This window comes from Thermobia domestica, chromosome 11, assembly GCF_964235325.1.
Source record: "Thermobia domestica chromosome 11, izTheDome1.hap1.1, whole genome shotgun sequence".
Taxonomy (NCBI): Eukaryota; Metazoa; Arthropoda; class Insecta; order Zygentoma; family Lepismatidae; genus Thermobia; species Thermobia domestica.
The window spans coordinates 32591537-32604898 of record NC_137464.1 but is presented as its reverse complement, the minus strand read 5'-3'; the positions used below and the strand labels follow the sequence as shown (position 1 = coordinate 32604898).

Genomic DNA, 13362 nt, shown 5'->3' with positions numbered 1-13362 from the left:
TGTTAGTGAAAAGGAAGAGAAGAAAAAGTGAGATACAATAAAATGAGGATGGGGTAGTTGCATAGAATTAGGTGTAAAGAATGTGATATGAATTACACAGGAAAAGCAAGGAAGAAGTTGTTAGAAGAAAAGATCAAACTATGACAGCCATCCCTCGGCAAATTTTCTGAACTAAAACATATGGCAAAAATCCCTATAAAACTAAGGTTTGCAATAACTTTCAAAGTAGGATATCCGTTGGGTCATATTTGGAAGTATTTCAGAAACAAATTAAATATAGAAGAAACCATCAGTAGGGCGATATTACATTTTCACAAAATACCTAGTTTTTGGGTGAGTAGGGATGCGCACGAGACGAGTCGAGACAGAATTTTCCTGATAAAATTCAAGTCGAGACACAGCTCTTCCAATAGAGCAATATACATTTTTCGAGTCGAGACATCACTTTCACAGCACATTTTCAGACGAGACAGTCTCAAATCTTGTCTCGTACGCATCCCTATAAGTGAATAAATAGAAAAAGGATAAAAGTACCGATATTTTATTTACCTATACCCTGGGTATTTACCCAACCTACCTCAGTATGTGTATAAATTGAAGTTTGAACCTATTGAAAATTCAGGTCTAATAAAAGAATCTGTAGTGTAGATAATAACGTAGATGTGTGCCTAACTAAAAGTTAAGATTTTAAAATGGGAAAGGTTCAATCACTAAAAATTGAGACTGTATGTAATTAAAAAGCTATATTTGTAAAAATGAAGGGAAGAGTTTGTTGATTATTACAAGAACCTACCATCATTTTCTGAAATGCATAAGCATAATTATAAACTGTAGCCTTTGATTCTACTTATATACAGTGTCTGATGAAGGCAATGATATTGCCGAAACGCTAATACAGTTTAGCAATTATAAGTGATTGCTTTGTCAGATTTTATGAGGATCACGCAAGTAAAACTTAAAATATTGTAACGTTAATGAGTCAATTACTCCACACCAGTGACGCAACTAGGCTAGTTATCTCTCGGAGCAAGAACCCAACACACTAATTCCCCTATTCCATTTATTTTTTCTTCAAGTGGTAAAGCTTGATTTCAAAATTGCAGTACATAATTTAATTTTTAGTTCAAGATAAAACACCAAACTAATTAGTATTTGATGGCCAAATAATCTGAGGGTAGCATGCTTGACATATTCTTATAGTCTTATCATAATAACTGCAAATCACATTTTTTTTTTTTAATTATATCGGGATGTGTATATGTGTAGAATGAACCAATATTCTGTGGCTTTAGAATAGAATATTTGATTATGACAAACTGCCAAGCTGTTGTATCGAGTATTATACTCGGACAGTTTGTAAATCTCTTAAATCGATGTAAGTTAAATGACAACACGAAAAGCTGGAACTAAAATTTAACTTTGCGGGCTCTTTTGGCTGCAAAGGATTTTACAATGTCCTCAGAACATAGCTTTGAAGCTAACTTATGCTCTATGGATATGATTTTAACAGTCAGGTTGGTAGACGTTATTGTCCTAAGTTTCTGAGGTATTTTTTTTTTAAATGATCTTTAGTTTGCTAAAACTCCTTTCCTTGCCTTATAGTGGAAATAAATATTTGCCCAGTTTTGCGCTCTCCCCCCAATCCGGAGCCCGAGGTACAAGCCCCGTTTGCCCCGCCTTCTTTGTTACGTCACTGCTCCACACGATTATTCTTGAACGGAAGCGAATTTTTAAAATTCTTTTTTCACAATAGTTAGTTAGAGCTATTGTCTCGGCCGAGTTCGCTCATGGAGTTAATCTCTTAACACTTAAACGGTGACTTACTGTATGTCTGTCCGTTAACACGATAACTCTTGAAAAAAATTGATTTTTGAATTCCTTTTCTTCTTTACAATATATAACTGTAACGAAATTATTTTGATCGAGTTCGTTAATAGAGTCATCCGTTAACATTTTAATAGATAACGGGGGTCGTTTATAGTCATCCGTTAACATTTTAATAGGTAACGGAGTTTGTTAATAGAGCCATCCGTTAACATTTTAATAGGTAACGGAGTTCGTTAATAGTCAATCCGTTAACATGTTAATAGGTAACGGAGTTTGTTAATAGAGTCATCCGTTAAACATTTTAACAGGTAACGGAGTTCGTTAATAGTCAATCCGTTAACATTTTAATAGGTAACGGAGTTTGTTAATAGAGTCATCCGTTAAACATTTTAACAGGTAACGGAGTTCGTTAAAAGTCATCCGTTAACATTTTAATAGGTAACGGAGTTCGTTAATAGTCAATCCGTTATTATCTTAACGAGTAACGATGACTTACATGAGTCCAATATTCCACTCAATAACTCTTGAATGAAAGCAAATTTTTGGATTGTAGTTTTTTTGCAATAGATAGCTAGAACAATTGTCTGGACTACTCAGGCGTTAATGGAGTCAATCTGCTAACATCTACATGAATAACGGGATTTTAACGGTAGCTATCCATTTCCCATTTTTTCTTATTCGCAAACAAAGATTGTAGAAATTACACATTTCGACGTTAGATGGCAGCAAATATCCTCAGGCGGTTAACATCTACTGCACGAAATTGAAACTTCTAGCGCGTGACTCTTTTCACTGTCAGATTATATTTTTATTTCAAGTTATACTAGTTCCTGAGACGAATATTCGGACCCAAGAGGAACGGGAATAGCGAATGGCGAAAACTTCATAATGAGGAACAGTATAATTTATAAAGTTTACCTAACATTGTTAGGGTCATCAAGTCTAGGAGGCTCAGGTAATCTGATCATGTAGCCAGGATGGAAGAAAATAGGAACGCTTTGTAAGTTTATCTGAAAAGCCAATCGGAAAACGACAATAGAAAGAGCTAGGCGCAGATGGCAGGACAATATTAAGATGGATCTTGCAGAAACAGGAATACAAAGTAGAAATTGGATCCAGCTGGCTAAGGACAAAAGTCAATGGAGAGCTTTTGTGAACGCGGCATTGAACCTCCGAGTTCCATAGGCCATAGCCTTGAGTTAGTTGGTTACTTAGTTCCACAATTAAAATAAACAGCACTCAAATTAAAAAACCCATTTTACAGAAGTAAACTGTGTTATCAGGAAAGCAATGCCAAGTGTATGTGCGTGTTGAGGAAAGGCTTCGTGACGACAGAAATAATATGTGTGGGTAGTGCTTTGGATTATTGTATTAATTTGTTAACGTCCGATGGCTTTTCCCAAAATCCTAGTTTAGATGTGCAGGAAATCACGATTATGTTCTGGTTATAGCTTTCATTTTTCTCATCTATATTCATATTCCTTTGTTACTTTATGTAGAGTAAATGATCTTTATCTTTTTTCCTGTCATATTTGTTTGCATGCTTATGTAATGTCCGTTTTATGAGCTATTGTGCAGAGGACAGAGCAAGAGAGTTATTTCTACAGCAAGACTTGACATTAAGAAACAAACAAACAGAAAAGAATGATAAATAAAACCTGGATTAGAGTTTAGCGTCCTTTCAGGAGCGAGACTGTATGAGACATGGACCAACAGCTTGATGTGCAATTGGAACCGCATGAGCTCGGGCCCGAAATCGAACCCAGATCTCCCACACAGAAGACGCGTACACTAACCATGAAGTCATAAGAGAGCTCACTTTGTAATAAAAGCTTTGTAATAATAAAATTAATAGGATTCAGATTTGTTTCTGCTGTTTTCATTAAAATATATTCCTCTGATCCTGTGCTGGATTGATTGCTTCGTAGTTGATTGTGTGTTTTGTGTGTATATTCAGCTTAGAGGGTATGGGGTGTAGACTTACAGATTCATGTGGGATCCAAGTCACATGAGTACTCACCAGGAATCTAAACCGAGTCTCCCTCGTTGAAGGTACGTGAGGCAACTACATAGCCACGAGAGAGCTCATTTGTCATAAATTATAAAACAACTACCAACTACCCGTGCCCTGCATGGACAATATTTTGTGCACCCCTCCCTTTGCATCATCCATATTGGATTCATGCAAGTGAATATCATATTTGTATTCTTTGAAGGAGTAAGCTGTCAGCTACCATCTTTTGTTCATTTGTGTCCAACAGTTGATCATATGTGAACATGTTCAAAACATCCTCTTTTCTGCCGTTCCAAGCGCGATTTCGTACAACTTACGTAAGCAATTTAGTTAGTTGGCAAATGGTCGGCAAAGTGGATAATAGCAATATAGGACTAGGGTTATCAGACGCCTAAAACTAGTCCAGATGCATTTTTAGGAAAATGGGAAAATGTCTTCTTTTTGAGAGGATAGGAACAACAGCATAAACTTCAAGCTTCAACATCAGCACCCTCAAATTAGTATAAAGAGCTTAATTAAAAATGTATCCAAGTTCGGCAACTTTTTAATGGTACCAAGATTAAATGTTTTTTCATACATATACGTTCACTGGTTCAAAAATGATTTGTTAGAAATAAAATCACTTATTTTCTCTGTGGCTCTTTACTGTCTTCTACATAGAATTCGTGATATGACGACTTATTTGTAGACAGTAAAAAATGGTCGTATTGATTCAACAATATCTCTGTCACCTGAGCTGTGTTAAATTTTGATACACGTCTGGTACTACCTTAACTTCACCGCACTTTGGAGTAAAATGTTAAAATGGTAGTCGATAAATCAACCACCTGACATGATGAGGACTCATTTGAGTAAAACACCATTGGTGTTATTTTATATGGAATTGCAAAACAACTACTTTTACAAAAATATGTTCTTTTGTCTTCAACGGTCATGATGCTTATAAGGTGATATAAATTATTTATAAGTGGTTACGAGGAACGAAATATAGTCAGTAACGAAGGCTCACAAAACTATTTTCGTGAAAATTACAGTAAATATAATACGTTCGTTAGTTACGTGATATAAACGTCAATTGTAGTGCGTAAAACTTTGCTCATAGCAAAAGTCAAAAACTAATATTAATCATAAATGTTAGTTCAACATATTTATGATATTCTTGGAAGTGAATGTGCGTGCCTAAAATTACAGTATACGTGTATCTATCTGATACAGAGAATTTTGAGGTGGCTGGGATTCCTTTGCTAGTTATTGTTCTTACCAAAAGGAAAGCTTCACTCATCACTAACGAATAATGACTTGCATTCACCATGATAGCTAGGAATACATGGTATAGGTAAATCCCCTAGGCGCTGCCCTTACTTCCGCGTTCCCCACCCAACCAGGTACATTCTAGGAACGTGCCATTTAAATTCCATATGTACCGTTTACGTACCTGGTACTTGAAACATGTACATTTCATATGCATAGCACGTGTCGCTAGGTACGTGCCTTTCGAGGAATTTCTCACACTTGCAAGGTACTTTTACATGCTTCACTGGAATGTGAGGAATGTGAATGGCACATACCCCATGTACCATGGCATGGTTGTGCGTAAGTTGCTTCGTATTGCGACTAGGGTTGCCAATTTAGCCACTTTGTGACGAGATCTGGCCATTTTGAGAACGTCGTTAGTCACATAATTTCCAAAGAGCCAATAGTGGCTTTTTAGCCATATGCTTTTCACTTCTATAGCCACTTTCTGAGTTTAGCCGCATTGTAATATACATACAAAATTAATATATTGTCAGTTATATATGGTGCTTATTGGGAAAAACACTCCCCAAAAAAGTTCATCTTAGACTGGAGAAATGGTTATCCTTCCTTTTCCATTATTATTTGGCTATGAAACAAATGCCGGAGACATATACAACCGCTATATACAACAGTGTGGTGTTGGAATGTGTAATGATTAGGATGTGATGTTTTATTTTATTTTTTTGAAAGTTCAACACTTCCAATGTACCCGTAAAAATGTACTAAAGAAATAGTGCCCATGTTTTTTAAATATTCAATTAGAACTGGACAATCTACATGAAATTTGCAATCGATCAGTGAAAACGTCATCTTTCTAGAACCTGTAGTTTCTGAGATCTCATTGTCGAGAAACATATATGTGTATTTTAAAAGAGCTCCAAAGATGGCAGCACAATTCATTTGCATGTATTTCGGAGAAGGCTTACTAAAGGCAAAGGCCTTTGAACAATAATTTAAAAAGGATAAACTTTGCGAAAAATATTTATTTCAGTAATTTATTTAAACTACACTCTTTTAAACACATTTGTCTTTGTTATACACGTGAAATCACAAATAACCGTAAATCAAAGGTTTGAATGCTAAGATTATAGGTTAGAGCTCGGTCGCTCCTAAATGAACTGGCCACCTGGAATCTCTAACCAGGTAAAAAAAATAGGGTATCCGTTGCTGGCGGAGAAAAATAATCTAGTCACTTAGGCGTTACACCCCCATTGGTTTATTTTAGTCGCGATCTTCGTTTATACGGTTGGAGTACTTGCCTCTTTGAGGCTGAGGAAACACCCGTCGAATTATATTTAATACCTCCACGGAGGTTAACACATCAAATTGATTATTTCTGTTGACGACCTAGCTATTCCTCTTGGCTAAACGATTTATTAAGTTACTCTCCTCTTCGGAGGGTAGCTTATACTTTTGACATCTCAGCTTCATTCATCATCCGAGCTCCTATGATGGCTACGTCCAAGCCAGTCATCTCGAAAAAGAAGACCAAAATCCCAACGAAGATAGTCAGCCGATCTCAATACCGGCCTGAGGACTTCCTTGTCCCGCTGGGGCGGCCCACCCCCTCCGGCGCTACTGCCAAGTCACGATCATCCTCGACTGACATTCCATCCCTTGCTCCACCGCAGGACGACAATGCCATGGACTTTACCCTGGTCACTACACCCAAGCGACGTCGCTCGTCCTTGGAGTCCACACTGAGCCAACAATATTCATCAGACTTCCCTGTTTTACCGATGAGCAACCGATTTGAGCCTCTCTCTACTCTCACAGCTGACGAGTCTCCTGTGATAGAGCCACGGCCCAAAAGCACCAAAGAGATTAAACCACCTCCTATTTACATTTACGGCATCAAAAACACTTACAACTTCACCAAAAGCCTTTGCAAGACCCTCAGAGAATCGCCTCAGGTTCGGCATAACAAAGAACGCATCGTGATTCAGGTATCTTCTAGGGACGATTTCACAACTATAAAAAACTACTGCGAACAGACGAAAACTGAATACGCTACTGGCATCGCCAAAAGTGACCGGCCCGTAAAGGTTGTCGTTCGCAAATTACCCATCGATACCGACGTCGCTGATCTTCAGTCTGCACTATTCACTTTAGGTTTTAAGCCGCTCACGATTCATCAAATGTCTCGTCGGGGCCCCACTGGTGGAGATAGAGTCCTCATGCCACTTTTTCTCATCTCCCTCGAGAAAACTCCAAATATACAGGAAATCTACAACATATCAGGATTGCTTCATTATAAAGTTTCATTTGAGCCTTATCGGCCGCCGAGTGTTCTGCAGTGTTACCGCTGCCAACGTCTTGGTCATTCACAAGACACTTGCAAAGCTCAACCTAAGTGTGTCAAGTGTGGGCAAAGTCATTTTACGAAAGCCTGTGCCAAACCAGATGCATCTACGCCAGCAACCTGTGCAAACTGCGGAGGGGACCATCCAGCCAATTATCGCGGTTGTCCCGTCTTTCGCTCCTACTCAGATGCTCTCAAGAAATCAACTCCTTCTGGCCGCAGCTCCGGTCCTACTGTACCAACTTCACTGGACAATAAGGCACCTCGCAGCGACCGACCTCCACAACCAAATCAGGATGCTCCCTCTACGTCTAGCACACCAGATATTGCGTCTACACCATCCGATAATGACTTTAATCTCAATTCACTCCTCACTTACATCAAAACCTTCAACTTTGGCCGCATTATCTCTCATATCAAGAAAGGATTTACTAGACTTCGGGAAGCCACGGATCTTGCGTCCAAGGCTGCTGTCGTCATAGAGACATTTGCTGACATGATTGCTGATGGCTGCTTCTAACCAACCACTCATTCATCACACTATAACTGTTGTAACCTGGAATGCAGATGGTCTTACCGACCAGAAGCGTCTCCTAATTCGTTTTCTAGCAGAACATCAGGTAGATATAATACTTATACAGGAAACTCACTTCACTGCCCAGGTTACACACTGGAGACTGCCCAACTACCAATTATTTCGCCTCGATCGAGTTCAAGGACGGAAAGGAGGTTTACTGATTGCCCTGAAACGAAGTTTCAAGGCTAGACAACTCCTTTTACCCCCGTTACACACACTAGAAGCTCTTGCTATAGAAGTCTTCCTCCCCGGGCTTCCTCTCATATTGGTCACGGGCTACCGTTCTCCAGCACATGACTTAGATCCCAATGATTTCGACGTCATCTCGACCTTGGGACCCAAAATCATATTGGCAGGGGACTTCAATGCAAAACATGGGGAATGGCACTCCAGACGTTCCAACGAAAACGGACGAATATTACACCGGTATCTGCACACATCTCCATTCATTGCCTATGGGCCACCTGATCCAACTCACCATCCTAAAGCAGGCGGAGAACCGGATGTGTTAGACATAGTTCTAAGCAAAGATACCATCTTAGCTACACGTCCTTACGTGATCTCAGCACTAGACTCAGATCATGATCCGGTCCTTTTCAAAATTTCACATCGTCATATCTCCCGTCCTGCACCCGCTCATATCTCCCGAACTACGAACTGGGATGTCTATAAGCAGGAATTAAACTCTTTGCTCGACATAGCCGCTCGTCCAACTTCTCCTGCGGAAATTGATCAGGCGGTCGCCCATCTCACACTTGCTCTACGTACGGCTGACTCCCTCAGCACATCAATAATTCCTGACTCGCAGTCCGATCCACACTGTGACTCTCCATTACTTCGTCTTTATATCCATCTCAAACGCTGGGCTCGAAGTACTTGGCAGCGCACCAGACACCCACTCTACAAAACACTATGGAACACCTTAAGCCGCAAAATCAAGACCATCACTAGACGACAAACCGAGCAGTACTGGGAGACACTTTTTCGTGGGGTCACACTTAATGACACCAAAATCTGGCAGTATTCCCGCCTTTTCCAGCGCCGAGAGACTTCTCGTCAAACTCAAATACTTCAAGGTCCGCATGGGGTCATACATGACGACCAAGGGCAAGCAGACTTATTTGCTGCATCTCTAGAGCGCCAGTTTACACCTAATGCGACTCCTGTCGTTCCTCACATTCGGCAGGACGTTCGGGCCACTATGCGCATGCTCCATTTTCAACCAATACTTCCCCTGCCCGAGGTCGTAACACCAAGGGAAGTTGAGCGTCAAATTTGTCACTTGCCCAACAAAAAAGCGCCTGGAGTTGATCAGATCCGCCCAGAACTACTGAAACATGGGACACGGAAGCTACTCCTCTATCTTGCTGCTTTATTTACAGGCATCCTTCAGGTTTGCTACTTTCCCCGTGCTTGGAAAGAAGCGAAAGTCATTCTTCTCCCTAAACCAGGTAAAAATCCGACTCTCCCAGAAAACTATAGACCAATTAGCCTATTATCTCATGTGAGCAAACTCTTCGAACGAGTGCTTCTCGCCCGACTTCACGAGCACGTCACCACTCTAGATATACTCCCCCACCATCAATTTGGTTTTCGTGCTAACCACAGCACAACAAGTCAATTAGTGAGGGTAGTCGACCACCTGACTACCTCTTTTAATCGACGACAATATGTTGTGGGTGTATACCTTGATATCTCGAAGGCGTTTGATAAAGTGTGGTTACCAGGCCTCATTTATAAGCTTCGCTTACAAGGCTTCTCTTTACCTTATCTCAAACTCCTCACTTCATACCTCTTTCATCGCTTTTTCCATGTCTCTGTGGGACAGACCAAGTCTGCTCCCAAACCAATTCAAGCTGGTGTGCCTCAAGGCGCGGTTCTTTCGCCTCTGCTTTACACTTTATACACCGCAGACTTACCCATTGTGCCACACTGTTTTCCTGCAACATACGCCGATGACACTGCTTTCTTTACGAACAGCAGCAATCTTCGTCTTTCCTACCACTACATGCAGCGACAACTCAATGTCTTTCAACGTTGGGCTACCATCTGGCGGCTAAAAATCAACGCGGATAAGAGCGTTGCAGTCTGCTATAGCAAAAGACGCAGCAGAGCCATCCATCGTTTATACTATGACAACATTGAAGTTCCGCACCGTCTGCATGCTAGATACTTGGGAGTTATATTAGATCGAGGCCTTACTTTTGGTCTTCATATCAGGGACATTAAACACCGAGCCCTTCGAAAATTGTCTGCCCTCTATACTATTCTGCGTTGCAGTGCCTTAAGTCATGACACAAGACTCCACGTCTTTAAAATGGTAATTTTGTCCACAATCACCTACGCATGTCCAGCATGGCAACATGCGGCACTCAGTCACTTGCGCACGGTCGAGAGTGTGCAAACCAGGGCAGCTCGTATCATAACAGGCCATGACCGATATACGCGTAATCGTCAACTTTTAGAGGACTTAAACATATATCCTATCCGGGACGTGTTACATCAACACCATACTCGTTTTTGGGCCAACCTTCCCCGCCATGTCAACCCCGCTATAGCAGCCATTGGCACAGCGCATACACACCGACGAATTTACAGGACGCCACGGTTGTAGCATAACTCTATACCCACACTCTCCCCCTCACTGCGACAGTTGCAGCTGAAGGTCACATGACGTCGTCGTATCTCATATTCTAACTCACCCCCCACAGGTCTATTCATTTTCTTTTCTATAGCTGTCATCGAGTCAGGGACTTTTGTCCGATACTCGACACAAAACTACACTTTCAAGCTAAGCTAAGCTAAGCTAAGCTCCTAAATGTTACTGTAGTATTTGAATAGATAGTCAAATTGTCACAGAGATGCCGGAGGAGGGCATATATTTTCAGTGTTAGTTGCTTGGCTTTTTTTAAAAGTACAAGCTTCTAAATTCGAACGTAAAAATGAAGCGTTAAGGTTTTAGTATTTAAGTACTCGCACCCCCAGTTGCATAGCACTGCCCTAAGGAACATTACTGACATGCCTAGTACATTCCTGGCACATGCCAATGCCAAGTAAATGTGTCAAGTACATACACGGTACGTGATATACACATAATAGATACATTCCTCGGTATGTGTCATGCACGTACTTTTGGGCGGAAGTAACCTTATTCCTTACATGTGTATTTCACATGATTGCTCTATTCACGTACCTATCATGTACATTCCAATGTACCTCGAGGAACATTCTTTACACATGATCAGTATGTACTTGTGTTGGGTGGGTCCTTCGTTCAACTACCTAGTTCTGTAACACCATTGCGGTGCTTTCTTGCATCACTAAACACCGTCTTTGTGTCAAATCGGTAACATCGGCCTGTGTTAACCGCAACACCGGTCACCTTTAGTTTTGAAATAACCCGGCGAAATATATATATAATTTAATGCATTCGTGTCCAACAGTGTGAGAAAGAAAAAGGAAATGATAATAGGAAAATTTTTCTCCTTTTTTTGGAGCTAAATTTCCAGATTTTATGTGAATTCACAAAATTCCAAACATTGTGCTTCTTTGGCCGGAGACTTTTTAAATAAAATAGTAAAATTTCTCCTCTGAGTAAGTTTTCAGAAAAATTCAAATTTTTAGCATTCTGCCTTAAGGGATGACATGTCACCAAATTAAAAAAAAAAAATAGGTGCTCGTTTAGAAATGGCAGGAGGATCAATTGCCCCTGAATATATATATTGTAGTAATGTACTAATTAAAAACTTGTATCTTTACCTATATGGTACTAGGGGACCCGGGTTCGATCCCCGTCTCCGCCAAGTGAACTTTGTGGTGGACAAACACCGTGTGCGTGGGTTTCCTCGGGGTACTCCCGTTTCCTCCCACTTTCTTCATTCCACCATTTCATTCATTACTCATCATCACCGTCTCCTTTAGCCTAACCGGCATAACCGTGGGACGTAAAACTCAAAGATTTCATTTCATTTTTTATCTTTACCTATAGTAATGGAGAATCTTGCCGCTTACTCCACAAGTAAAACGTGACGTAACTGACCAAAAATAATTGCAAATCACAAAATAATTTTCCACGATGACACAGTTTATCAGGGTTAAGAGTTAAGTTTTTAAAATTCGATATATTTGTAAACCATATCCAAATAATAACCTGTTGTGATATAAAAAAAAAAAAAAAAAAACATCATGATCCACAAACTAGTTTTTAAGTCATTTGTGGGTACTAAAAATTCCTTTTTTCCCCGCTTTTCTGCGTCCGTCATGTTGAATTCTGTGCTTCAGAATATCACAGCTTCATTTACGAAATTTTGTGACGTCAAATCCAGTGATTTAAAATATGCACGTGATAATACGTAGTTAACACTTTCTGTCCCTCTCGAACCCTTCGAGATAGGATTTTAAAAGAGAAATAGAAACATTCTACAAATGATGATCTATTAGCATCCTACCCTTTACAAAAACTAATCCACAAAGTAATTTGGCCACGATTGTACATACTTTTATTTTTTTTTTTTATCTGAAAATATTATTTTTATATATCGTAATACATGGCATTTGTAAATCATTTCAAAATATAGAAAAGGTATCATACTCACCGAGAGTTTTAGCGAAGACCTTCTTAATTCCCGGATCACGTACTTGTGGAAATTCAAACATACTCTCTCTAAGGAATATTTCTCTCTCTTCTTCTTCCTCTTCCTCTTCCTCTTCGCCTTCTTCCTCATATTGTTCGTCCTCAACCTCAACATCCTCTCCGATTACGTAGTCAAATCTTTCAGAAGCACTCGCGTGTAAGTCTGTCGAGTAGACTTCTTTCTGCAAGAGGTAAGAATCCAGTTAAGTAAAAACAAGATACAGAGTGTCCATATAGTCCTGTCAATTTTGAATTGTTCTTACTCAGAAGTGGAATGTAGTATATGAATACTGGAATGTAGTGTACTCAGAAATGGAATGTATTATATGAATACTGGAATGTAATATACTCAGTAATGGAATGAGAGTTGAGCACCAAGAAAGTGTGATTCAGGCACGTAGCCAAGGGGGGTCCGGACCACCCCTTCGATACCAGAAATGAAAAAAAATAAGGATAAAACGAAATGAAATGGGAAAAAGAAGAATCGGCGTTAAAAATTTAAAAAAAAAAATACAGAAAGCTTTTGGTTACTCTTTCTTATGAGGAGATTTGTATTACTTGCAATACATAGTGGCGAAATGAGTGGGATATTCTGGAAGAGTCAGGGAATTTGAAATTTCCGGAAGTTACGCAATTCTTAGAATTTCTGCTACTAGTCAGAGAGATTTCAAGCTTCTGAAAGCATAATGCTGGTTGTGTAACAGCTTGGACAT

General features: G+C 39.8%; 1 protein-coding gene across 1 annotated transcript in view; it reads right to left on the bottom strand.

The window, feature by feature from the left end:
• LOC145663544 (uncharacterized) overlaps positions 1-13362 on the bottom strand; it is a 77189-nt gene that overhangs the window by 41347 nt on the left and 22480 nt on the right. Inside the window, exon 2 of the mRNA XM_081729655.1 lies at positions 12612-12831. Coding sequence (XP_081585781.1) covers positions 12612-12831 — 220 coding nt within the window. The remainder of the gene's footprint in view (positions 1-12611; positions 12832-13362) is intronic.